Genomic DNA, 26,807 nt, shown 5'->3' with positions numbered 1-26,807 from the left:
ACCCTGCAGCCACTCATCCTTGGCCTTGGGGTTGAGGGGAACCAAGGGGGAACCAGGCAGTGATGCTCAAAAGGGGGGTTCTGCTGCTGCACCCAAGTCTTTTTGCACAAGCAACATATATATTTTTATATAGAACCAGATCTAAAGCATTTAGCACCAGAACCTTTCACTTCCAGGACTCGTCTCAAAACCAAGAAGCCCAAACCACAGCACGCAGTCACTCCATAAACACCAACAACTTGAAGAGATGGAATGCAGCCGGGGGGTAGCCCACTGCCACCACCCCTGGGGAGCTTGGGTGACCTCCCTCCCCGTGCCTGGTCCCTGCTGCGGAAAACGAGGGGGGTCCTTTTGTGCAGCGGGGGCTTGGGGTCGGCCACCACCGGCGGGAGGACAAAGGGGGGCCCGGCACATCCCGATGTCAGGCATGGCATTGTTTCCCTGGCCCCGACAGTGCTACAGCTGGATGTGGGTCACACGCATCCGCGCGCCGGAGCGGCGATCCCAGGAATGCGTTATTCTTTGGGCGGGCGCGCGCTCGGGCGCGCTGCGGAGCAGATGGCCGCAGCTTTCAATGCTCGCCGGCCGAGCATCTGCGGCCGGTGCCGTTCGCTCGCCGTGGCCTCTCCCCATAATAAGGCAGCAACCTCTCCCCCCCTCCCCGCCATCTGCTTCAGTGAGACAGACCTTTGTTCTCCACCAGAACATATCGCTAATTAAGATGACGATCAGGAGCGCACGCTGAGCCCGCTCTGCCTCGCACGCGGCAAGGTGAGCCTTCGCACCGACGCTGACGGCTCCCACTTTTCCTCTCCCCACGTGCTCGCCCAGAGACCAGCTCCCTGGTCTGAGCAGCTGGAGCAGAGACCCCCTGAAAGACGGCAAATCTCCACAACCCACTTTGCCAGTTGCCTTCAGCTCCAAAGCACCAGAGTCCCATCAACAAGTACACCTTTGGGGGAACCACGCGTGCTGTCCTGAGCTGGTACGTGCAGATCCCGACTTCACAGCAGAGCTGCACTTCAGGAGCCTCCCTCACATTTGTACATCAAGGACCTGAAGACAGAATTTCAGCCTCACCCTCCCAGAAGGTTTTGTTCTGACTGGCCGTGCCATGCTGGAAGCCATTCTATGCAAAAGCAAACACGCGGATGCCCAGGGAGTGAGTGGCTTTGGTGGGCACTTGAAGGACAGAGCTGGGATGTGACAGCTGTTTCTACAACCTTCAAGTAGGAGGGACCTTTCCCAGAGCAGAGCCAGCAGCTGGGGCTGAGGATATGACAGATGTCCTATGCTGGAGTTTGGAAGTCAACATGGCCTTCAGACTGGCTGCGTGCCCAAGGGTGTGCTACTGGGGACCCATGAGCCAAAGGGTGCTCCTGCCCTACCCCAGCTCGGAGTTGGTACCTTAGGGCCATCAAACCTGCTCCCCACCCCAACCCTGCACCACCACCATTGCATAGACCATCAGCAGGTGCAACGCAAGGCAAAAGGGAAATGAAAGCAAGGTCACAGCACTTCCCAGGCACACTTGGCCAGCTCTCAGCTGCCACAGGCTTGAAAGCCCAACAAGACCCATCACCTGTATCAAGAGTCTAGGACAAACAAGTTCAGGTGGCAGCTGGGGCCAGAGACACACAGCTTCAACCACCAAACTTTCACATTGCATTTGTAGGTGCTTTCATGGCTGCAGCTCCATTAGGCACCACATCCATAAAGCTGCTGGAGCCACTCGTTCCTCATCCCCCATTAGCCTGGAGAAACATCCATAGGGACAAACTCAGAGCAAACCTCGGGATCCCTACACCACCCTCTGCTTACCGCAGGGTCAACACTGGATTCAGACCTGGCAGCTCAGGACTTTGTCCAGTGGCACCTGGAAAGCCACCAGAGATGGAGGTGGCAGAGCCTCTCCGGGCAGCCGATCCCATGCACGGACCAGCCCTCCAGCCTCTGCTCTCATGTTTACAGAGACGAGAAGGGGAAGGAAGCCTCTCAGACAGAGCCCGAGCCCTTTTAATTGGCATCGGGTGAAAGAAAGCACCAATTAAGCCACAGTGCCCCAGTTCTCAGGCCAGTGGAACACCCTGGGCTGGAGGCAGGCTCGCGGAGCGCGGGCAGCGGCGCGTTTATATGCGTGGCAGGAGAAGCCTGGGCAAAGGCTGTTAGTTGTGCCGAGCTCCAAGAATTTAATGCTTCAGGAGTCTCCAACACCACCCGGCGTTTCAGTCCCGGGGCCCCCAGTGCCTTCAAGCAACTAACTTCTACGCACACCAAAAGGATCTTCTTTTAGAGACAAGACAGCAACGGCGATAAAGATGAAAAATGGGTTTTTTTTACAAATTTATCCTGATTTTTGCTCAAGTTACAAGGTAGTTAACCTTCCCATCCACCCCAAAAGGTGCAACAAGAGGTCCCACCAGGAGACTGATGCACCCAACGGGGAGCACAGCGCAGTTACGTACCAGCTGAGTTAACTGACTGACCTTTTGAGCAGACTAGCCTTTCACACCTCCTCGACAGCTAAAACAGATGAGTAAGATTAGAGGAGCCTCTTCTATGGAGGGCATCGCTTCCCTGGGGGTCGTGGGCAGATTAACATTGATTTCAAGGTCAGGGCAGCCCATATGGCCAGAACCAGGAGATGGATGGACATCCTCGTGGTGGTGAACAAAGGTTGCTGAGAACAGGGTAAAGAAGCTGGATCTGGTGAAAAAGTTTTTCTTTGATTTTTTTTTTTTTTTTTAATTTTTAAGCTCAACTGCATAGGAATAACACTGGAAACAGGGAATTTCTCACTTGCTTTCCCAAGCAGGGTTGGGCATCCCCCTAAGCAGGTGGCCACAGAGCCCACCCTCCCTCTCTAGGAAAGCACAAGTGAAGCCAGGAGACAGAGGAGGGGAGAAAGCAGCAGCCCGTCTCCTTCCCACTGGAAAACTCCCACCGCGCGCTCCTGAACACACAATACTGAACCAACAACACTTGGCAAACTGGGGCAGGCTGGAATGAGCCCAGCTCCAGGGAAACGCTGTGGTGGCCGAACACTAACGCACATCAAACCCAACCACTTGTCACCTTTTCTTTTTCTGTTCTGGAGAAGCAAGAGGAGGTTCTGGAGTTGAAAGCACCAGCACAAAGAGAGTCACTCATTTTGACCACAAAACCAGGGGGGAAAAAAATAATCTGGATTTTTGAGCAAGTATATGTGCAGGCAAACATGGGGCTGCCGGGCTTTTCCTTTGGCACAGGAGCTTTTTGCTGGGAAAATAAGAAGCAAAAGACTGAAAGGAGAAGCTGGTGGTTACGGATTTAGGACACTGTCCCAAAGCAGCTGCTGGCCGCTTCCCACCCCTCTTCCCCATTGCCGGAGCCACGGCCGGATTCTGGCGGATGAGCTGCTGGATGAGGACGTGCTCCTTCTGCTCGCTTAGCTCCCAGCCCACACTTCGTTAGCCACGGAGGCAGCGTTACAGCCCTCGCTTAATTGCTGGCCCACACCGCGGCCAGGAGCGCGGGGAGGCCAGCGACGCCGGCGCACGTCACCGCGCCGTGAGCCCAGCTCATCCCCGGCTTCCCACGGCAGCCAGCCTGCGGATGGGAATTCAGGGCTGGAGCAAGGGAGGTGCCACCTGGCAGGGCTAATCCCTGGGGACAGGCAAGGAGGGCGACCATCGCCTTTGCTGGGATGACCCCAAGGACACGCGAACTGCCTGGGAACGGCGCGGGGTGCGGCGGCATTTGGGGGTGCAGCCCAGCCCGGCGCTCGGCCCCTTCCCACTCACCTCCTCGCAGCCGCTGGAGACAACGTGCGGGGGACGCGCTTCCTCGCTCAGCGGCTCGATGACGGTCACCTCGGCAAAGTCCTCCACCGACTCCTGGAACTCCGGCAGGGACCGCCGGCCGTAGCGTTTGCCGCCTTTAATGTACTTGGGCTGCGCTTCTGGGGAAGAATCTGTGAAATTAAAGAACAAAACGCAGCGGTAACGTGATTTCTGCAGAGCCAAGGCTCACAGCACACAGGACTGGTTTGGTTGTAGCATTTCAAACACCCAATTGCCACCACCATTCCTTTCCAGGAGCATTACCCTCATAGAATCGTCTGGTTGAGAGAGACCCTCAAGATCATCGAGTCCAACCATGCACTGTCAGGGTCCCTAAACCATGTTCCTCAACACCAAATCCACACAGTTTTTAAACACCTCCAGGGATGGGGACTCCACCACCTCCCTGGGCAGCCTGTTCCAATACTTCACAACCCTCTCTGGAAAGAAATTTTTCTTGATATCCAACCTAAATTTCCCCTGGTGCAACTTGAGGCCATTCCCTCTCATCCTGTCATTCATAACGTGGGAGAAGAGACTGACTCCCATCTCCCTACAACTTAATTTCAGGTAATTGTAGAGAGCGATGAGGTCCCCCCGAGCCTCCTCTTCTCCAGACTAAACAGTCCCAGCTCCCTCAGCCCCTCCTCATAGGACAAGTTCTCTAAACCCTCACCGTGGTATCAGGCCTCATGTGCTGGAATCGGTCCTGCTCCAAAAAAAAAAAGGCTGTCACAAAGTGGAATCATGGCTCTATCTTTCTAATCCTTCCCCAATTCCCAGATCAAGTTTGCTCTCAACAGGATGGGGGAAAAAAAAATAAACCAAAACACACAAACAAACTCAACCTTGCACATGCAGCCTCGGATGGAAAATCCATTAGGTCTCTCCTCCTTGCACTAATCTTCATTACCAGCGATGGGCAGGTTTAATTAGGGACAGTGTTGCACTTAGGCAGCTCAAGTCTCCAGATTACACCGACACCTGGGTGACCGCCGCTGCTTTCGGCGGATTTAAATCACGGCGCCGTTAGAAGTGTGGAAAAAAAAAAAAATCGGGCAAGTTTGGAGGCAAACGTCTCCCGGGGGCCGACACGAGCAGCTGATCCAGGCGACGGCGGAGCAGGTCCCAGCTTGTGCTGTGCAACTAACACCAACTGCAAGATCTAAATAAATAACCTTTTGGAGTCGTCATCTAATTACAGGGGTCTTCGTGGCTCCGCTTGTGTTCCCCGGCTCCAGCTTCCCGCAGCAAGCTCCTGCCTTCGGGGACTGAATTATCCAGGAACACTCGGGGACAGGGATCAAAACGAAAAACAAATAAGCACGTTTTGGGCTATTTTCAGCAAGAGTCATCCGACGTCTGGAGCAGGGGGCAAATTAAGCAGAGGACCAAATTAACCAGGGATTCAATTAGGGAAAGGCTCTCCGCCACGCTTTGTTTCGGTGGTTGCTAACCTGACCATCGAAACCCCCCCAGGACTTGATCATCTTGATTTTCTGCCACTTGCAGCGCGCCGAGGCAGCGACAGGAGCAGCAGCTTTTCAAAATTTTATTTGCAGAGCGCTCTGGCCCAAAATAAATTCAAGAGGGCAATACTAATAAGGCACAGGGATGCTGTTCAATCATTGACAAACGGTACACAGAAAGCAGCAGGTCTCTAAACCCCTCCCTGCCCAAATGCCTCCTCGGATAATATTCCTTCAGATATGGAAGAAGGCTTCAAGCTTGTTAGAGGAAAAATATTCTGCAACTTAGCTATGCAATGAATTATAAAATACACAGGACTAGGAGCCCTTTGATTCCTCCAGCCTTGCACTCCATCCATCCATATTGCAGCTCTAGGGAACAAACCCGGCGCCCGTGTTTGAACAAGGCCATTTTAACAAGATTTGCTGCAGCTGGGACTCGCACATGAAAGTTGTGTGATGAAGTGTGCCAATAGAAAAAAAAAAAAAATCACAACGAGACAGGCTGATTAAGTAAGAGCCCGGGAACAAAAGCAAACCTTATCACTCCTATTAAAGCCTGCCCGGTGGTGAACAATCTCCATCAAGCAGCTCTCTCTGAAATGCTAATATTTGTGGCTACTCATCCACCCATTTATTTTCTCCCTGCCATCTCCCCCGCCCTTGCAGAAGAAGGCTGAGGGGCTTTGTTGTTGGTTTGTTTCTTTTTTTTTTTTTAGAAATAATTTTTCCTCCTCTAAGACAGAAACGCACCTCTGCGCCCATCTGTCTTTGGAAAGATGTGGGGGAAAAAGAAGCCGTAATTTAGCAATAATGAAGCTATGGCTAAATTTCCTTCTGGATTTCCCAATGCTCAGAAGAGTTCTGTTTCCAACCCCTCACCAACAGCGTGTTTAACCCCTGCTGCAGCTGAAAATCCAGCCATCCATGGAAACACTGCTGCCTTCATGCCATGCCTCCCTGCAAGTGCTTTAAAAGCCAGCCGGGAAATAGGAGCATCTTCCTACTTTTGTGTTTTAAGCATTTGAGGGCTGGCAGCTGATCTCTCCCCTCTCTGGTCTGAGCACCTGGGTGTCCTTATTTTTCCTTTGCAATTAAAAAAAAATTGTGAAGCCTGAGAACAGCCCTGGCAGGGAAACGTGACCCTGCATGGTTTGAGAAGAGCAGAAAGTTTGCTCCTGCCTTCAAAAGCTCCGACTTTGAAACAGGCTAAGCCCAAGCCCAGCTATCAAGGCGATCCCAGTTCGGGCACCCTGAAATCCTGTTTCCAGAGCCAGGGTGCTTTGGTTAACACCGGGTTACAGCTCTTCCCCTGCAAGCCCCCGTGCACCTTCGTGCCGTTGGCTGCTGGGTGCACGGTGCAAAACAAAGCCCTCGTGTTACGGGGCCATGGGCACCGCACCAGCATAAGGGACCGCATCCTGCAGCCCCATCCCTGAGAGTATGGATCCGTCTCCTTGCAGACAGCGCCGTGCACCATCACCTCTGGACCAGGTGTGCACAGATACCTCTCATATGTGCGGCATCCCCTAAGCCCCTCCACCCTCCTGCTTTCCCAATCCAAACCCCAGCACAGCAGCCAGTGCCCTTGATGCTCCCACCACCCTCAAGATTTAGGGAAATCCGAGCACATGTGCCAGCAAAAAGCAGCAACCCTGTGCTCCCCGAGTGCAGAAAGTTCACCGACAAGCTGACCCGAGTTTCTCATCTCCAGCCAAAACTGATGAGGAAGGATGGAATGAGCTGCTCCATCCGCACGTGCCTTCAAAGGCACATAAGGAAACGGGAGGGAGACATCAAAATCAACACTTGCAGTGAGGTAGATGCCCACGAGACAGCCCTGTGTGCTATTTATCCCAAACACTAAAATATACCCTGTATTGAACAGCGAGAGGAGGCTGCTCTCACCCGAGTCTGACCGCTGGTACCTCCTCCTGCACCAGCAGCAGGGTGAGATGCTGCTCCTCCGAAACCCTTGCTATTGTGCGGCTGACAAGCTCCCAAGAAGGGGAAAAAAAAACAAAGAGAAAAAAGAAAATAGGTCGAACCCTCCCTGCTTCCTACAGCCCTCGGCAACGCGCCGGCTTAGTAAAACACACACTCCGGAGTTGGCGCCTAATTAGACACCGGGGTCCGGTCTAACCCCCCTGAGCTGCCTCTGGGCTGGGGGTAAGAGCAGGAGCTGCCCAGAGCACGAGCCTCTCGCCTCCCTGCCCCGCTACCTGGGGGTTTGTGGCCCCCAAAATGCCCCCTGGAAAAAAACCCACCTAACCTTAAATCTGCTTTTCACAAGAACCACCCCCTGATTGAAGCGCTACAGACAGCGGCCATCAATTCCCTGGCTCACTCCCCTCCAATTCATCTCGGCAGTTAAACGTCTCCATGGTTCGAGATTTACACTTGATTTTCTGCCTTTCTGCACTAGATAAGTCATTTCAAAATCCTGCTCTGCCCTCAGATGCTGGGGAGAAGCAGAGGGGGGGGGCTCCCCTCGATGGCGAGCAGCATTTTCCTGGGCCCAGCATCAAAGCCATCGAGCGCAGACAAAAGGGGGTTTAGAGGAGGAAAACCCTCACCCCAGCATTTAGAGGCGAAATTAATTTCTTGGCTGCTTAAGATTTGGAATGGAGGGATCCTCCGTGGAGGCAGCCAGCCTACCGCAGCTGGGATCTGCTAAATCCTAATCCCCCGAGACACCAGGTACATCTAAACTCCTCCTGGTCCCCGTTTCACACTTTGGGCTCAGCAACTGAAGTGGAGAGGAGCAGTGGCTGGGTCACCACAGCCCCCCTCCCCCCCGAAAAATCAATGTATTTTGGCCCAGAGGCATTGCCTGTGCCTAAATCACCCCTGCTCGGACACAGCACCCATTTTATGTGCGTCCCCACCCAGGTCTGCCTGCAGAGCAGGTGCCAGACCTTTGCAGCCACGTGGGCAACCTTTTCCCCCATGGATGGGATTCCTGCAAAGGCATCATCCCCACCAGCTCCTCTCTGGGAGGGCAGTTCTGTTGTCTCCCTGTGCTGGGAAGAAAAAAAAAAAAACCACAAACCACCAACCCACCCAACAATCCCTAGTGACCACAGGCAGGATGGCGTCAAGCTGCTCTTTAATTTGTCCTGGGTGTTCCCGTAATCCTGCGCTCCACCCTGGTAATCCCTCCCTACCAGGCTTCCAATGCACAGAGCTGACTTCTTATTTGCCATCATGGGGAGGGAAAAAACCCCTGATTATTCCATACCCCCCTCCAATCACCCACATAACTGTTTTGTTTTTTTTTTTTTCCAAGACATATTTAAGCCTTTTTCAGCTTGTCCCATTCCTCTGCCCAGCTGCAGCACTTCCCGGCAGCGCTGGGGTTTGCCCAGCTGATGCCCTGGTTCGCAGTTGGGTCTGTGTCCCCACACCGATGTCCTCGAGGCTGGGAACTCAGCCTGCCTTGGTTTTCAGGGCTGATTTCCCAGGCAAAGTGCCCACAGCCTGCCAGAACTATCCTCCCTGCCAGTCGTCCCTTTGGAAAGGGAATTCAGCTTCTTGGCCAAGAAGAGAAAAAAATATATATCAGCTGCTCTCTGCAAGCCTGAGTGCCTCTCCTATCTGCTGCTTCCCCCCTAAAAGCAGGGAAATCCCCATCAGTCACTTCTGCAGGAACTGCTTCTGCATCCCACGGCAGTTTTGGTTCCGTGTCCCCAGCCTGGGGATCCCGCTGGGACCCCAGGGGCTGCTCCGTCCTCACGCCGAGCTGTCCCATGCTGCACCCACTGGGATGGCATTGCTGCCAGGTCCCCTCACGTGGCACAGGCTGCCTGGGGGTGCAGGGGAGCAGCTGGTTTGGAAAGCAAAGACAAGCCCTCCAGCTGCTCACAGACCCAAGGAACCTCCCCATCACCCAAATCCCCCCGTAAAACCACAGCATCAAGGCACACGGCTTCTTCCCTGCAGAGCAAACACTGCAGATGCAGCAAACAGCCTTAAAATCTGTGCCTTCCCCCCTTCCCCGCCCCCTCCCCAAATTAAATTTTCATTTAACTGATACAATTTGGAGCTCTTAACTCAATTTTTTCCCAAGCCCGGGGCAGGCTGTAACACCAGCAGTTCCCCAGTCACCGACAGTTTGACACCAACAGCACAAAGCAGCTCATTCTCCAAATCTCGAGTTTGATCTAAATTAAAAAGAAGCAAAGACTTTGGCGTTAACCGACCTGTCAAAACACATTAAAAATAAATGCCTCCCAGGGCTGCGGGGCGCAGGCTGCCTACCTGCACCCCGTGCCCTTTGATTACCTGCCATGTAAAACCCGGTTGACAAACGTGTCCCCAAGGAGGGCTCTCCGCTTCCAACGCAGCCTCTCGCCGGCTGCGTTTGTCATTTCCCCTGCAATAACCCCCAATTTAGCCCTTTCTAGAAGATTTATTTATATTTAAATCAAGCTAGAGCTTCTCAGCCATATGATTCCCCAATAAATGCAGAGCGCTGGATTAGTTCTGGTTCACAGGGGCTGCTTCCCGCTCCGTGCCAGCTCCTCTCCAAGGGGCTGGAAGGGATTGCAGCAGACCTGATCCCTTGCCCGGCACTGGTGAGGCTCCCCCCTCACCCCTGAGCACCCACCGACCCACAGGAAAACTTCATTAAGGGTCGCCAGGTGCAAGAGCTGTCATCACTCATCTCCCTCTAAGCATTGAGAGCTTTGGAAACGAGGGGTGGGAAAAAAGAAAAATAAAAAAAAAATATTCCATCAATTGCATCTCTTGGGCCCTGCGGGTTTTGCAGCATATTTAAGGGGGAAAAGTTGTTGTTTTGCTAACTGGCTGCACTCTTGAGCACAGGATGCTCCAGCTGAGATAGATGCTCCAGGAGAGGAAACTTGGAGTTTCTCCTCTCCTCCCTTTACTAAGCTGTTCTCTCCTTTGGGGATTTCACATCCCTGCTGCTCCGAAGGCAGGATTAGGGATTTACATACAGGTGTGACACCAGGCAGACCTTGGCCCCCCGCTCCAGCTGGAGCTGCAGGGGCTCAGCCCTGGCCCCACACCTCCCCAGGGCTCCCAGCCCCACCAGCCCCCCACACACCAGGGGAGGCAAACCAAAGCTGTGACCCTAAAAAGTCTAAAACTCCACATTTTCAAGGGATGCTGAAACAAAGGGAAGGAGAAAACAGGACAGTGAGGACTCATAGCACCCACTGCTTTCCCTGACCAGCCCCAGCCTGGTTTGTCAGGGGGTTCATCTTGTTCAGAAGCATCTTTGGGCCAGACTGACTGTCCCCTGGGAGAAACACAGACACCTCGGAGTAGCTTCCTACGGGACCGAGCTCACCCCGCTCATCTCAGACACAACGAAACTTTAAAAAAGACAAAAATCAGCACTAGGCAGGAGCAGTATTTCTGCGTCCAGCAGCCCATCTCCAGGAGAGGTTCTTGCAGAGATCTTCCCCTTATAACCTTCCCAAAACCAGGGCAGCATCCAAAGCCAGCACAGGATTTCCAGTGCCAGTAAGGCACTGCTGTCCCCCGAGACAGATCCTGGGCAGGAGCGCACTGGCTGCCGGGGCTGCCGCCGGCTCAGCCCGGAGCAGAGGCTCCCTGGAGACAGAGCTCACAAACCCTCCTGCCCAGCCGGGGCTTCCGTGCCTGCGCCAGGCTCGTACCACCTCCGGGCTGGGCTGGCAGCAAGCCCTGAAGCACTCGAGGGGAGGGCGAGGGGATGTGCCAGCCCCAGCTGGGAAAAAAAAGCACCAGCAGCATTAAAGCAGCCATTTGATTGCCTGCCCAGAACTATCTCCCACAGCTGGAGAGCTCCAAAAGCATCCCTGGCCACTAGAAGCCTTGTTGGATAGAGACCTCAGCCCATTTAGCAGCCATGGGACATCTTGAGCATCCAAAGCAGTGATACAGACAGCAGTTAGCTGTCTATATGCAGACCTCACGTGCCTCTCTGGGCATTTAGATCATGGTAATGGGATATAAATATCTAATAAGCTCAGAAAATGTTTTTGTACAAGGCTCCACAACAGAACTTAACTCTCCCTTCTCCCTAGGTCTGGGCATCCAAGCAGAAGGGCTTATCTCAGCACCTAAAGAGCACTTTCTCTTCCAAGTTCCTCTGTGAGAGACACCAACGTCTGCTTTGCCAAAGAAAACGTACTATTTTAGATAATTTTGGTATTTACCTGGTTCTTGGAAGTGCTCTTCATTTGATAGGGTTCTGGATAAAATGAGGATAAGTGCTTCTTTAAATTGGTCAAAGTGGACCTGTGGGAAAGAAAAAGAAGAAACGAGGAAGTCAACTGGTGCTGAGGGTTAAATATCAAGCAAATAATGCAGCAGGAAGAGGGACAGCAATGGAAACTTCTCAGACCACCACACTGAGCTGAGAGCCTTGGCAAGAGGCATGGATGAACCTCGGTTCAGGCAGTTTTGGGGCCTGGGGAAGTAAGAACTAGTAACACGAAGACACAGCCTGCGTCTTTGAACATGTGAAAAAAATGGGTGTCATCACAACGACCCAAAGTCTCTGCTTTACTGCACTAGTTGGGTTTTTCCACCAAGCAAGAAGCCAAAATAATACATTCAGAGTCCCAGGGAGCATCTCCATCGCTTCAGACGCCCTGGCCAGGGTCAGTAGCTCCTACAGAAGGATACCAGTTCTGACCAGTGGAGAGATACTCATTGTGGAAGTGCTCCACTGCCTTAATTAAGCTCCAGAAAAGACTTTCCGAAGCGGATGGCAGAAAGTCACACTCCTTCCAGGACAGCCCTGCCCTGGCTCCTGCCTGCTGCCGCTCCACGAGGGCTGGACTGGAAATACTAGGTCTGAAGCGTGGCTATGGGAAAAACCAGGAGGGATGAGGGTTTGCATCTCCCCCCTTCCCCCTTTTCCATCTGCGTCTTCCTGGAAAGCCTTCTGCCTCACCACGAACAGTTGCAAAGGGGCTGGAGCATCCTTCACAGCCGCGCCGGGAATGTCAGCAATTCCAGCCGCGGGGGACGGAAACCCAGGGACAGCTGGCGAAGCTATTTGACATGGGTCAGCGGCGAGGCAGAGCTGGCTGCTGCCGTTTCTTTTGGCTAAATAAATCTTAGGAGAATTTTTAGCATTGAACAAGAGATTTCACATTTAAAGACTCCCCCCCCCCCCCCCCCAATGCCGCTCTTGTCGGTGGAGTCGATCGCTGCCAATCTGAAGGGCAGGAGGCCGCAGCTGGACAGGATTTTAATGCTGCTGGGGGAGGCACAAGCAGCCAAGTTCAGGTCTGAAGTTTGCCAGCTCGTTCTCGGGGTCAAGCCAGCCCAAAAAAGAGCAATATGCTCCCCGGCAGGTGGGGGATGAGAGCGGAGCCATGAGACCCCCGTGCCAGGGAGCACCTCGTAGCGCAGCTCAGGCACTGCAAATCACCCCTGTGGTTGTAAACACGGGCTCCCCGAGTAATTAAACAGTTAGAAATATGTTCAGCAAAGAAACTTGTCAGGGATGCCTTCATCTGAATACTAATTGCTGCCGTTCATCTCCAAACACTGGTGCACTTCAAAAGGACAGTTTACAGAGATCGGAGAACTCGCCTGATTAAAAACTTGACATTTAGACTAAATGAGGATGAATAAAAGATGAGGGTGTTCAAATAACATGTCCCCTCCCCACGGGATCTTCTCTGGAAGGGAACGGTGACGAGAGCCGCAGGGACAGACAGAGCGGGTCCCTTGGATGGGTGCCGGAGCCAGCTTCAGATGGGATCTCACAACAGCAAGAAAATAAAATAAAAATCACTTTGCATCACTCGTGCAAACACACTGAATGAGAGGGCAGAGCAAAACCACCCAGGCAGGTGCAGAGAGACCCGACACGTACCTTGCTCTGCCTAACGAGCCCCATGACTCATGTTTGCCAAGAAGCACTAACGAAGGGGAGGAAGGAAGAAGGGGCGGGGGGGCTGAGTCCTCACAGCCGCAGCTGCGTGCGGGACAGATGGCTCCGGCGTCGAGGCCACAGAGCGATTTTACCATGACCACGATGTCCAAAGGAGCCCAGAGAAGATTAGGCTGCGGGGCAGGAGGTGGCCATCCTCCAGCCCTCCGTGCCAGCGCCGCGGGCGGCTGCGCAGCAGGATTTAAAACGCAAAGCGGCAGCGCAGGGACACGACAGCGAGCGCCCGCACAGGCTCGGAGGGTCCCGCAGCGCCTTCGGAGCGGCAGCACCCAACTCTGGGGATGCAGCCCAAGCTGGCAGAGGGGGGGATGTTTTCCTTTAGGGAAACCTCTGGCCCATCCAGATAACCAGAAAAAACAGTGTATGTTCACGGTGCACGTTTGACCTTGGATGCTGCGTGTCTGTACACAAAGAGTACTTAAAGAGTTGGAGAAATGCAACTGATAAAATTAGAGCTGGCGAGGCAGCCCGTGGGACAGCAAAGCCCCAAACGCTGCAAGATCTCATGTTTTAAAGAAAGCAATCCTTCACCACTGCTCCCCAGCAACGTCCTCCTCCTGTATCCCCACCCAATTTAAATGCCAGTGTGCACGCAGCAGGGATGCGCATCCGCGGGAGATACGGAGCAGGCAGTGCCCAGGTCACCCCACGTGCACGTCCTCAGTATCCACACACCTCCAGCATCCACGTGCTGTGATGGAGGGTCTCATCCTGCCTGGACAGCCCATGCCACGGAGGCTGTGGGGTCCCATGTGGGCAAGCACAAGTCTGCAGCAATAGCCTTTGGATTTTGCTTAGAGGATACTCCCAGCAAAAGGACGGGCCTGGACAGCTCTGGGGAGGAGAGCACTAACTGCAGCAGCATTGCACAAAACACCGTCCTCTTCTGGAAAACAGCCTCAGACATTCAAGGCAACCCAAAAACTTTACAAACCCAAGACAGAAAAAGCATACCACAGCAAAACAGTGTTGGGGTATTTAAAGTTTAATGCTTTTTTCAATGTGCTCAGCTGAATTTGGGGTATTTTGGGAGCACCAACATGTGCATCTGCTCACAAGAGCCTCAAACAGCAACTCAAGGGCTGATCCAAACCACCTGGAACACGGAAGAGTTTGGGAGGCAACGGCAGGGCGTGCGTCCATGCCCACCCAGAGACGTGGATCAGGGTCACGACACATGTTCCTGCAAACCCCAAAGCGAGACCAGGGCTCTGCACAGCACTGGGGGCACATTAAGTCCCTGGCGAGGAGAATTTTCCCAGAACAAGTAAATCAGAGGCAGACAAGCCTCCTGTGCCACACAGACCTGGCCAGCCCAGCCCAGCTTCCCCCCAGAGATCAGGGCCCAGCCGAGCTGCTGGCTGCTGAGCCACCCCAGCACCTCTGAGAAATCTTGACGCCTGCTTTAAAGCAAGTTTCCCGTGAAGCTGTGACTTATTAGCACTAGAAAGAAAGCATGCATGTGCCACGCTGCCTGCTGCTTCTCCCTCTTTGTCCCTGCAATGCAAAGCAGTAACCCTGGTCCCTCTGGGGCCAACCAGCATCGGTGGCTCCTTCCAGCTCCCTCTCCTTCATCTTTGAGCAGAGTTCTTTTCCCAAAGCCCTATCCTTGCTTGCAAACTCCAGCAGCAACAGCCAGGAGGTTGCAGAGGGAAACGCCAGGTGAGGAAGACGCAAGAACGGGGCAACCTTGCAACGGTGCAGCAATAAGGGGAGCAGCATCACAGCGGGCTCCGAGGGAGTATGTTTGCAGGAGGTCACCAGCCAAAGCATTGAAGGGAGCTGACGAGCAAAACCCCACGCCGCAGTGCCCTTGCCGCAGGGGCACGGTGAAACCTGAACTCCCCGGTGTCCCTCTCTGAGGACAGCCACGAAGGACAGTCCTCGGAGGTGCCCGACTTACCCCCATCCCTACGAATCACATAACCACAGTCACCATTGTGGCCCATGGCTGCTGGTGCCACACTGTCCCCGAGATGGCTAATTAAGCTGCTTCTCGGAGGCCAGAGGAGCAGGGCACGGCTGCACGCATCCTCTCTGTCCCACGAGGGGCCCGGGGAAACGACCTTCCCAAGGAATCCCAGGAATCGCCGCGAGCATCGCCTCCGCACGCAACGCCATGAGGAAAGCTCTTCTGGGGTGGTTTGGCTCTGCCATGAGCCAGGGCAGGATTTACACAGCCTTGCTGGACCCCGGTGGTAGCACATCCCTGTTAATCCCCAAAGCATCGCTCGGGGCAGGGGGATGCAGCACACGCAGCCCCTCACTGGGCCACCAGCCCAGCAGCCCCATGGCGGCACATCCATCCCCGGAGCGGAGCCCCCCGGCACAAAAGCAAGCACGTGGCCTCGCCGAGTCGCCCCTCGGCAAACAAAACGCTGCCCCCTCCCCAGTGCCCTCCCATAAAACCCAGCCCAGGCGAACAAAGGCTGCTCCCACCGCCGGGAGGGACCATCTGCAGGGCAGGTGCAAGAAGCCTGAGCTCGGGGAGCAACGTGTTTGCTGCTGTTCTCCCGACGAGCTCCCTAGGAAACCCAGAGGATTCAATAGCTATTAAATTGGGCCGCTGCTAACGAGGACAAACACCGGGAAACCGGGAGGAAACACAGGAGACAAAGATCACTCCGGTGTTCAAGTCGTGGGTTGTAAGCGAGAGCTGTCCTCAAAAAATAAAGAGGGGGAATGAAATAAAAATGCTCCTTGGGATGCCTCGTGCCCTGGGACAGCTCGGAGGGACAGAGCTCCTGGCTGGGATAGGGCGAGCGTGACCCAGCACTCGGGATGCTTTAGCAGGGGCTTTTTGGTGCTGTCGGGCTGAGCGTTTACTGCATTTCACTGGTGCACCAGTGCACTGGTGCTTTACAGCCCAGACCGGCTGTGACACCCACCTCCTCAGTACTGCTCTTCCTTGCGCTCTATCCCACCATCCTGCGAGGGACAGAGCCAGGTAACAGCACCCGAGCAGCGGAATCATAGAATGGTTAGGGTTGGAAGGGACCTTAAAGATCACCCAGTTCCAACCCCCCTGCCATGGGCAGGGACACCCTCCACTACACCAGGTTGCCCAAAGCCTCATCCCACCTGGCCTTGAACACTTCCACGGATGGGGCAGCCACAACTTCTCTGGGCAACCTGTTCCAATGCCTCACCACCCTCAATGTAAAGAATTTCTTTCTTATATCTAACCTAAATCTCCCCTCTTTCAGTTTAAATCCATTGCCCCTTATCCTATCACTACACACCCTTGTAGTGTAAGCTCAAGACGGCCGAATAGCACGGAAAGTCTCCGGCGCTCGAGCAAATGCCACCCTGCAACTCCAAAGGTCAGAAACCTCTGCCTGGATTCATCCCTGCTCCCGTACCAGCACTGCTCGCTGTCAGTGGAAGAGCTACGGCCTCCGGGTGAGGAAGAGGAGGCTTTTGTTCATTAAAGGAATTATTTTGTTACGTGCAAAGTGCAGTTTGATAGGAAACTGGAGTTGGGACGGCTGCTTAGCTCGTGCCTATCGATAGCCCTGGCTGCCTTGCTCCGTGTTTTCTGATTTTTGATGAGCAGCGATGGGATTTCAGGGTGATTTTGAAGGAAGCATGCGTCGTGCACCAAGCACGGCGTGCTGGGGAAGAGGGAGCGCAGGAGCACAAGGACATCTATGCTGAACATGAAGGTCCCCAAGGGCAAGCAGTTTGCACTCAACACCCTGGCATTTAACCCTATAAAGGTACAACCACAACTGAAAAAAAGGGCTTTGGAAAGCACAGTGTGCTCACCAGCCACAGCTCCCTGCTACAGGCTGGTGGGACGCTGCAGCCCCGCAAAAGAAAGGAGCCATTTGACCCCCAAAACCTACCCAAGATGGGTCTGCAATAACCACAGCTGCCAGTAGACACCGACACCAGGTAACATGGCCAAAGGCGGCTCAGCCAGCGACCACTGGAGTTGGATGACATTCTCTACTTCAGAAAAACGTTCATGACTACATGTGGCCCCACCAGTTTAACTCCAGCTTAAGATAACCCAGGCAAGTCCTCCAGCCCCACAGCCTCAATGATGGACATGCACAAATTACAGACATTCAGCCTCTTTTCACCACCCTCCCACGTGCGCAGGAGCAGCTGCCCAGCACTGCCTTGCCCCCAAGCCCCAGACCTCCCCATCGCCCCCCACCACCCCCCCAGCCTTACCCTGCCTAGGAGGTTGCCTTGGAGGAGGGTCTGCTGCAGCGCCGGGGCCACCTCCTCCAGGTGCAGCATGTGGCAGAGGTCGGTGAGCTCCTCCTGCCCCAGGGACCCCGTGCCCGTGCTGTCGAAGCTGTCGAAGAGCTCCTTGAGGCGAGCTTCATACTGGTCCTGCTCAGCTTCATCCATCCCATAGCCTGCCACGCTCACCTGCAGGGAGAGACAGGACCGGTGAGCATTGACCATGGCACACAAAGCTGAAAGCCCCAAGCGCTGGCACAGGGGCCGTTTGCTGTGGGTTTTGTTTGCCTTAAGTGAACCTGGTGCTCTACCACTGCTCCAGCTTCTCCCATCCCACGGGGAGAAGCCAGAAGTCACCCAGCAGAAAGACCAAGGGGAAAAAAGCGCCTGCAGGGCCAAACTTGCAGGGTGGGGACAGCCCGGGTGGCACGTCCCTACCTGCCACCTTGCGCTGGCTCCGCAGGCAGCTCATTTAGCTCAGCTGGAGCAGCCACAGGGAAAAATTGTTCCCTTGAGCTTTGCCAGTTCCCAGGTGTCGCAGGTGATGCTTTATCCACCTCAATGAGGAGGTAAACAATGATCCCAGTGGCAGGGAGCAAAGCCTGGGGCTCTGCCTGCGCAGGGGAGGGCAGGAGATCTCAACCACCACCTCTCCCTGCATCCTGAATGCTTCAGGCCCAGCGACCATTCACACCCCCCTCCATGAACACACAACACATCCCTGTGCCAAAAACATTTCTTTTTATGCTGGCCCCAGTGCAGGGAGCCCCAACGCACTGTCAGCCCTGTTGATGCCAGCGTGCAGCATCTCTGCTTTCCTCTGCGGCTCCAGCACAAAGCCACCCGGTGCCGTGTGCCTGGGAGGACACGTCCCCCTCCATCTCTGCCCAGTCCCGTGGCACATACTGCACTGCTCTCCTTCAGGCTTCATCCCCCCCTCCCAGTCAACAATTTTTCATCTCTCTCATCCCATCATTACCCAGAGCATCGCAGACCCAGGAGCTGTTTTGGCAGGGGAGCAAGGAAGGAAATTTCCTGTCCGAAATGAAGGATTTGGTTGGCATCTGTTTACCCAGCCTGGCCACGGGGCTCCCCACAGCTCGGGGCAACAGCGGCGTAACCCAGTGCCACCACACAGCCTTGGCATGCATGGCGAGCACAGGGGACGTGCCACCACCCTGGGGGCACAATAGGCACCGCAGCCCATCATCACCACAGCGCACGAGTGGCAACGGGCACTGCTGGCACCCCGCGCCCCAAGGGTGCAACTGAGCACCCTGGGATGCTTGGCCTCAGACCATCACCCAGCGCCAGTCAGGCTTCCCTGGGAATTTTGCTGCGGCTGCCTGGCACTGGCACTGCTCACCGGCATCCCAGAATAAGCGGAGCTGCCCTGACTGCAAGGTGCAGATTGATTTCACCTCCCTGCCCATCACCACAGCCTCGAGGAATGTGCTGGTCCTCAAGAGCATCGTGAGCTGCTGCATCAGCTCACACGAGCGCCAGGCGGCAGAGGGGCAATCAGAAAACCCGTCCCACCAAGACGGCTGGATAACTGGGAAATCTCTGGAGCAGATGCCCTTGATGTCACTGACCACAGGAGCAGATGTCAAAGCAGAGCGGCATTGGGCTCCCGCGCCTGCCGAGGGACGCAGGGCTGGTGCCAAGTGGCGCACAAGGACAGAAATAGCCCAGCCCGGCTGTCCTTCCTCCCGCACCGACACGGGCAAGGACAGCGGCATCACCAGACCTCGAGAGTGCAGATGCAACCCTTCCCCATCCCCATTGCTCTACCTGACCCTCGCACCCTCCATATCCCTGATATTTTCCCCCCTCCAGATGCCCCTTGAGCTGCTCTGGCAAAGCATCCAAGCGCTGCAGGGAGGAGCGAGGGTGCAGATGCACCCAGGGTGCAAAGGAGGAGCCAGCACCCGAAAACTCAGGTGTCTGCAAGTAGAAGGAAAGCAGCAAACTAGTTTCCATTCTCATGCTAGAAAACCTATTTCCCACCTGCACTCACAGTTCAGCACATGTAGGGCTCGATCATGACTGCTGCTGGGTACCAGCATCAGTAGAGCCCTGCCCGCCCCGACCATACACCCTGGCAGCCCCAAAACTCACAGCTGAGCCTGCAGCAAAGGCAACTCCAACCCATGGAGCTTTCCAAGCATTTTTGAGCTTCTTATCTTCAAGGGTCACCCACCTCCTGCATCCCAGAGACCTCACCAACATCTGACCCTTCTTCCACACTACCAGAACCAGTTTCCCCAGTTAGACAGTACAGAGAGCTAAATGCCACCTCCCAACGTGTCCCCGGGCACCCGCGCTGCTGGAGTATTGGGGTCACCCCTGGTTGGTGCCATTCCAGCAGGCAGCCCCAAAAACATGCCGGATGAGTCCGGATGGGCTAAGGGAAGAGGCACGGGGGAGCCCATAAAACCAGCAAGAAAAATACAATCCCCAAAGGGGAAGAGCATCAGGTGCGTGGTCCCTGCCTGGGGCTAGACCTGCCCTACGGCCCATGTGAGTTTTTGGTGAGGGCACGGTGTCCCCAGCAGCCCCACGTGTCCCCACGGCAAGGGATGGTTGGAGCTCACCGGGCTCCGCACCAGCTCAGTGAAACCCAGCCACCCCTGCGCAGCATGAGGAGGGGATTTCATGTTTTCCAGCATAAAAAGCATCGGAAATAAAGAAAGAAGGGCAACACTCTTCCCCTACCTGCAGTCAGTCAACGACAGCAAGCTGCCGGCAGTGAGATGATCCCGCACGCATCCTGCACAACCTCCATCTTAGGAAGCCGGCTCCGGCACGCAGCCGGCTGCGCAAGGTGACCCAAGATGCCTACTCCTGGCTGAATTATTCAGCAGCGCTTTGAGAGAGAAGAAAAAAAACACAACACAAAACCACACAACCCAACCACCTAACCGTCCTACCTGACGAGGCTGCCTGGCATCACCCAGCAGTCAAAATAATGAGGTCAGCGGCATCAGAGACCCGGCACGCACAGCCACCCTCCGCACCCGCACGCCAGAGCTGCCTTGCGAGGTTGGGGATGGGAGACTGGCAGCAGAGAAAGGGCTAAGAGGGGAGAGGGGGGGGGACACACACCAGAGGCACACAAAGCTCGAATTAAAACCCCAGCCTTTCATCTCCGCTCCAGATGGGCCAGCAGCTGAGATGCAGGAGGGCGGCCCGGAGCCAGGGGGGATAATAGGGGTGGGTGGGCAGCAGCTGAGCAGGGGCTCCTTGGTCCCCTGCATCGGGCATCACTTTGTTCAGATTTATAGCTGGCCTTCTGTGTCGCGTTAACTCCCCCAAAATAACCAGCTTGAGCAGACGGCGCGGAAAGGTGCAGCTTTAGGAGAACTACATGGAGTCCTAACCACATTATTCCTTATTTCTCTTCTCCCTATAACAAGTCCTGGGAAGCAAAGCACTCAGGGATGATGAAAAAAGGAAGTTTTCGCTGGCTTTTCCTTCCTTCCTTTAAATCCACCCCCTCCTGAGAGCCAGATAACCTTCACGGCGCACAATGTAGGGGCCCGATATGCCTGAATTCTCAGCTAAATTTAACTCAAACAATATAGGCTTAAACAGGAATTATTGCTTCGCATATTAAGCGCCTGGAATCGATATCAATCTCCCAGCTTTAGCCTCGAGCTAACGAAGACACAGTTTACCTGGTCAGTCAGTGGCACCATCAAGGGAAAACACTACAATTAGCACAAAGCCTCTTTTTTTGTGCAAAACAGTATGTAGCAGGGGGGGTTGGAACTAGATAATCTTTGAGGTCCCTTCCAACCCAAACCATTCCATGATTCTAGTGCAAACAGCCCATTCGGTGCTGCACAGTGGCACAATGCAGAGATTTCAGGGATGCTCTGCCCCGACGCCCTCATGGCTGCTGGCTGCGTCACCAGCCACCCCTCCCCAGGGCTACGGGCTACGCTGCCTCCAGGCCCAACCAGCCCCCGAGCAAGTCACCTCCTTCAAGGGACAACAAGGAAAACCTTGTTTTCACCGTTATTCTCCACTGCCTCTACTCAAACGAGGGCCTGGCAGTTGGCAGCGCGTAAGTGCCCAGCGGAACGGCATCACGTGGCCGTCTCCAAAACACGAGCACCGGCTCCCCGAGACGCGTGGGCAGGTTAAAAGCAACTTTCCCTTCCCTCTGTGCTTGGGACAACTGAGATGACGCAAACACAGCTGGCAAAAACCACCAGGACCCTAGTTTTTAATGTCAGGGTTTATAACGAGATGCCCAGCAACCACTGAAACCAGACCCTTGAGCTCTTGCTGGAAAGCCAGAGCTGGGGTTGTCTCAGCTAACTCATTATCTCCTTTCCCTAATGAATCATCTCATCCATCACAGCTGCAGCTAAGCTGCCACGACTCACCGCGTACACCCCCAAACCCCCACACTGCTGCCTGTGTCGGGGTGATTTCTGAGCTCAGCCCACCCCACAACACCCCATTCCCTCTTGGAGAGCTGCGGCTCCATAAAAGGTCGCACTGAGAAAGCAAAGGAAAAGGGGGAAAAAAACAAAAACCCTCCAAAAGGACAAAGAAGCACCCAAATATCAGTAAATCACTGACAGCCCGCCCAGCTCTCCAAGGGTCACCACCAAAGTCAGCTTTACAGCTGGCGGTTCCTCCTCCCCATTGAGCAGGGTCATAACTTTTGCAGCTCCAGCTGCTTTGCACCTCAATCCCACCTCTCACCGTGCTCCCCAAAACGCGGCCAAACCCTCCAAAGTTGTCTGAGAGCAGAGATTCTGTTAACCAAGCTCCACTCCGGATTAGCAAAGCATGGATGGCGCAGAAAGCTCTATAAATTTATGTAAAGAGCTTCCAAAGCAGCCCGGTGGTTTGAATATTCACGCCACCCCAGTATTTGCATTGTAATGGGGCCTTTCAATAAGCAGCCTTCTCCTCAAGGAGGAAAAACAAAGCGCCCATCTGTTTTGATTTTGCAAATGGGGCTGGAGTCACCCTGCAATAACTCGGGGAGCCCCGGGTGGGATAAAGCCCAAGGTACGGGCACAAAGCTGATTATTTCAGAAGTAAACAAAGCGAACCGGCGATTTATCCAGCGACACCTCGCGTGCCGCAAAACATGGGATTCGGTAATGCCCACCGAGCTCGGTCCCGCACCGGCTCCAACAAACCTGCATCGTGCTGAATCACGGTGATAACGTCGCGCGTCCATCCCTGTGTCAGTAAGTGAGCGAGCGGGAAGGACGGGCAGGATAAACACACCCAGCCCGGCTGGCACCCACTGGCACAGCGAAGGCCCCAGTGCACCCGGCTCTGCTGGCTGAGCCTCCTGGGCTGCGGATTTGGGTTTTCCTGGCTCCAGGCCTCAGCCCCATCCTTACCCAGACACACCAGAGGTGACGGGTCCAGGGTTTGCCACCAGACAGCAGCTGCCGTCTGCCACCTTGGTGACAGCCAGGGCTTTGCCAACGACAAAACAACTGCTGGGCTTAATTCCTCCAGCCGCAGCCTGCTGCTTCCCCAGCTCAGCCCAGGGACAGCGGGTCCACAACCGGCTCCCGTCCCGGTCACCTTCCCGGGCGTTCGGAGCATCCCTCTGGGGACGGGATAGGGACGCACCATAGGACAGGGTGCCCTTGGCAGGAGGGCGAGCAGCTCCCGGCGCCGCTCATCCCACCCCGCAGGCCACTACCGGGGCCCATGGGGGCTTTTGCGTGTCCGTCCCCCCCCCCCCCCCCCCCCTCCACGCAGGCACCCCTCCGCGCCCACCCACACCCCAAAACCCCCACCGCACCCTCCGGCTATGACACCCCGTCCCCAGTGCCCCCTTTCTCCAGCACCCCCCTTCCTCCAGCATCCCCCCCCCCCCCTTCAACAACCTCCCCCTCCCTTCCCCGCACACCCACCTCGCCGGCTGCGCCCCTTCCCCGCCGCCCCGCACACGCGGCTGCCCGCACCGGGAAGAGGCGGGCTGCGTCCCGGCACCGCCCGCGGAGGAGGGACCGGCAGCGGCCGGGTTCCCCCCCCCCCAACACCCCACCCCTCCTTGCCCCGGTAATCCCCTTCCCCACTCACCCCCCGACCCGCAGTGCTCGGCGCTGCACCCCCGCTCCCCTCCCGGGCTCACCCGGCGCGGCTGCCGGTGGCTCCGGCGGCGGCGGAGCGTTGCGGAACGGCTCGTCGCGGAGCGGAGCGTTGCCGGGGGAGGTGCGGCGTTCAAATGCGGCGGCGTTTATTGGGCCGCGGCTCGGGGGCGGCCCCGGGGGTGGGGGGCGGCCCCGGGGGCGGGGGCGAGCGGCGGCCTTTGTGCGGCGGGGCCGCGCTGGCACCGCCCGTGCCCGCCCCCCGCCAGCCGGCAGCAGCGGCTGGTCCCACCGGTGACAGCTGCGTGGGGTCCGCCCCGCTGTCCCGCACCCCCGCTGGCACCACCCTGGTCCCCTCTGTCCTGCCCGTCCCGGCTGGCATCACTTCGTTCCTCCTGTCCTGCATCCCTGGGGATATGGCCCCGCAGCTCCTCATTGTTTCCCCAAAACCAGCGGTGTGTCACCTGGGTTGCCCCAGGTCATGGCACCGTGTCACTGTCCCCTGCCCTGGGGACGTGGCAGCCGTGCCCCGCCTGGGTCTCCTTGTGTCATGAACATCATCCCCCGTGGGTGTCACCCAGCCCCTCCACCCACCCCAGCACCCATGGTGGCTTGGCACATCGACCCGCCTGGGCCCCCCACCTGCTTTCGGTGGGCCACAATGGGGGACAACCCTCTGCCCCAGAAGCCATCCAACGGTGCGGACATACACCACCCGCGGGCACCACCAAAACTCAAACCTTCGCGTAAACCTCGGCAGCCCTCGACAGAGGCTGGAGCCATCGGCCACTCACGCTCCTGCCCAGCGCCAGCAGGCACCAGCTGAGTGGCAGGGAACCCGTTGTCCTCAAGGGTTGTGGCTTGTGGATTCTCTGGTGGCTAATAAGGAGTTCAGCTCGCACTGCCATCTGCTCTTGCGCAATTGCACGGGCTCATTTTGCTGCTTTTTGCAAAAACACTCGGGATGCAATAACTTTTAAGCCCTCTTCCCCTTTTTAAGGCGACTCTGAAATCGGTCTGCAGGTTCAAAATATTTACAGGGGCAGGAGCAAGGGAAACACAAAAGCCTCACAGCCAGATGCATGGATGCACAGCAGGCTGTGTAAGCCTTGCTTCGATAGGAAACCAGGCTTAAAACCCCACGAGATCCCGCTGGTCTGCCATGTGGTCCCATTGGCTGTGACAGGGACACCCAGGACACCACACATGAGCTGAAAAGTGTAATAAAATATTTAACTCGCTGCAGCACCTGGGGTAGCTCTGCTGCCTGAGCGCATCCGCTCGGCATGTCACAGCCTGCTGCCACAGTGCCAGCACCAAGGATGGGGAACATGGCAGAGCCCGGAGAGTCCCAGGGATGTGGGACGTGGCAGACCACAAAGGGTCCCAGGGACGTGGGACGTGGCAGAGTCCAGTGGGTCCCAGGGACATGGGATGTGGCAGAGCCCAAAGGGTCCCAGAGGTGTGGGACGTGGCAGTCCAGTGGGTCCCAGGGACGTGGGACGTGGCAGAGCCCAGTGGGTCCCAGGGATGTGGGACATGGCAGAGCCCAGAGGGTCCCAGGGATGTGGAACGTGGCAGAGCCCAGTGTGTCCCAGGGACGTGTGACACAGCAGAGCCCAGTGGGTCCCAGGGATGTGGGACGTGGCAGAGCCCAGAGGGTCCCAGGGATGTGGGACATGGCAGAGCCCAGTGGGTCCCAGGGACATGGGATGTGGCAGAGCCCAAAGGGTCCCAGAGGTGTGGGACGTGGCAGTCCAGTGGGTCCCAGGGACATGGGATGTGGCAGAGCTAAGTGGGTCCTAGGGATGTGGGACATGGCAGAGCCCAGAGGGTCCCAGGGACGTGGGATGTGGCAGAGCCCAGAGGGTCCCAGGGATGTGGAACGTGGCAGAGCCCAGTGGGTCCCAGGGACGTGTGACACAGCAGAGCCCAGTGGGTCCCAGGGATGTGGGACGTGGCAGAGCCCAGAGGGTCCCAGGGATGTGGGACATGGCAGAGCCCAGTGGGTCCCAGCGATGTGGGATGTGGCAGAGCCCAGCGAGTCCCCAGCATCGAGCAAAGCCCTGCGCAGGGATGGGGCCGTGTCCCCACAATGGAGGCGAGGAAAGGTGACTTTAAAGGGAAGGGGGCCTTGGCAAGAGGCTTTGCTGGACAGATGTGAGCAGCTGCGGCTTTGTGCTGGGGGAGGGCTTTTTGTTTCATTTTTTAACATTTGCCATTTTTCTCCGGTGCTTTTTTCTGCCCTGACACTTGCCGAGGGTTTTTCTTTCTTTTCTTTCTCTCTCTCTTTCCACATTTGCTTTTTCATCCCCGGTTCAAACACTTTTTCACCACGTATTATGTCGAAGTCGGAACCATCTGGTGCTTTGTTTTGTTGCGAGCCCGGCGAGTGCCAGGACCTTTATCCCCCTCACCCTCCTCCTCGCCGCAACAGTGCCGGTGCCTCGCTAATCCAAGCGACAGCTCCGAAAAATCTCCGCTGTTGTCCAACAAAGCGACTCGGCGCGTGTTTGCATGCGTGCAGCCGGGTGGGCGATGGGGACAGGCAGCACGCTCCGTGTCCCCGTGTCCCCAGCCAGCCTATAGGGATGCACAGACCCTGGGCTCGCCACTGCCGGCCCGTACTGCTGCGGTGCAAATTCCTGACTCATTTTTAGGACCGGCTGTTAGCAAAGGCATCCTGATTTTATTTCCTCCTCCCTTTTCCCGCCGGAGGAAACATGTTTGTAGGAGCCATGGAGCCCGGCCAGACATGGACCCCACCAGCCTATTTTTGGAGCCCCCTTTCCAGCAAGCAGCTGCGTTTGAGGCTGGCATTTGTAGCGAGTGCCTTCCCAGCGAGCTCGGTGGAAGGAAACCTCTGCTCGCCCATGCCATCCTGTGCGACACATGTTCCCCAAAAAAAAGGGCATGTGGGAAAATCTGGGATTGATGGATGTGAGCTACCTCCCGCAGCCAGGGTGGACCAAAAATGGGGTCAGCGGCCGCGGGCGCCTGCGCAGGCAGTGGGTGACCCCTCTGCAAGGCCATGGGTGCCCAGTCCCTGCGGGAAAACACTCCTGGCATGGCTCTCGCTGCCCCATCATGCTTTCCTTCCCATTTCCCCTGCACAATGGGGTGCTTTGTTCCGGTGGGGTGAGGAAAGGTCCGGCCGTGGGCCGGGGAGCTGGGGGGAGCCAGGATCCGCTTTCTGCCTTCCGGGGGTCTCTACACTGTGCCGTGCTGGGTAAGACACCCTTCACCCTGGCTTCCCGCCGGGCCAGGGGAAAGCATGGCATGAAATTAGGAAAAAAAAAAAAATAGCAAAAAAACC

The 26,807-nt window shown here is 56.0% G+C and overlaps 1 protein-coding gene across 3 annotated transcripts in view; it reads right to left on the bottom strand.

Moving 5' to 3' along the window:
• NIN (ninein) overlaps positions 1-17,579 on the bottom strand; it is a 56,111-nt gene extending 38,532 nt beyond the window's left edge. For all 3 annotated transcript variants that reach the window (XM_086613145.1, XM_086613146.1, XM_086613147.1), the window contains exons 1-3: positions 17,397-17,579; positions 11,461-11,542; positions 3,783-3,952 (exon numbers count right to left, since the gene is read on the bottom strand). In XM_086613145.1, coding sequence (XP_086469271.1) covers positions 3,783-3,952; positions 11,461-11,542; positions 17,397-17,579 — 435 coding nt within the window. The remainder of the gene's footprint in view (positions 1-3,782; positions 3,953-11,460; positions 11,543-17,396) is intronic.
• Between the last annotated feature and the right edge of the window lie 9,228 nt (positions 17,580-26,807).

The sequence above is a fragment of the Tauraco erythrolophus genome, chromosome 6, assembly GCF_009769465.1.
Source record: "Tauraco erythrolophus isolate bTauEry1 chromosome 6, bTauEry1.pri, whole genome shotgun sequence".
NCBI classification, from domain to species: Eukaryota; Metazoa; Chordata; class Aves; order Musophagiformes; family Musophagidae; genus Tauraco; species Tauraco erythrolophus.
The sequence above is the reverse complement of the archived record's forward strand: the minus strand, read 5'-3'. Positions and strand labels throughout refer to the sequence as shown.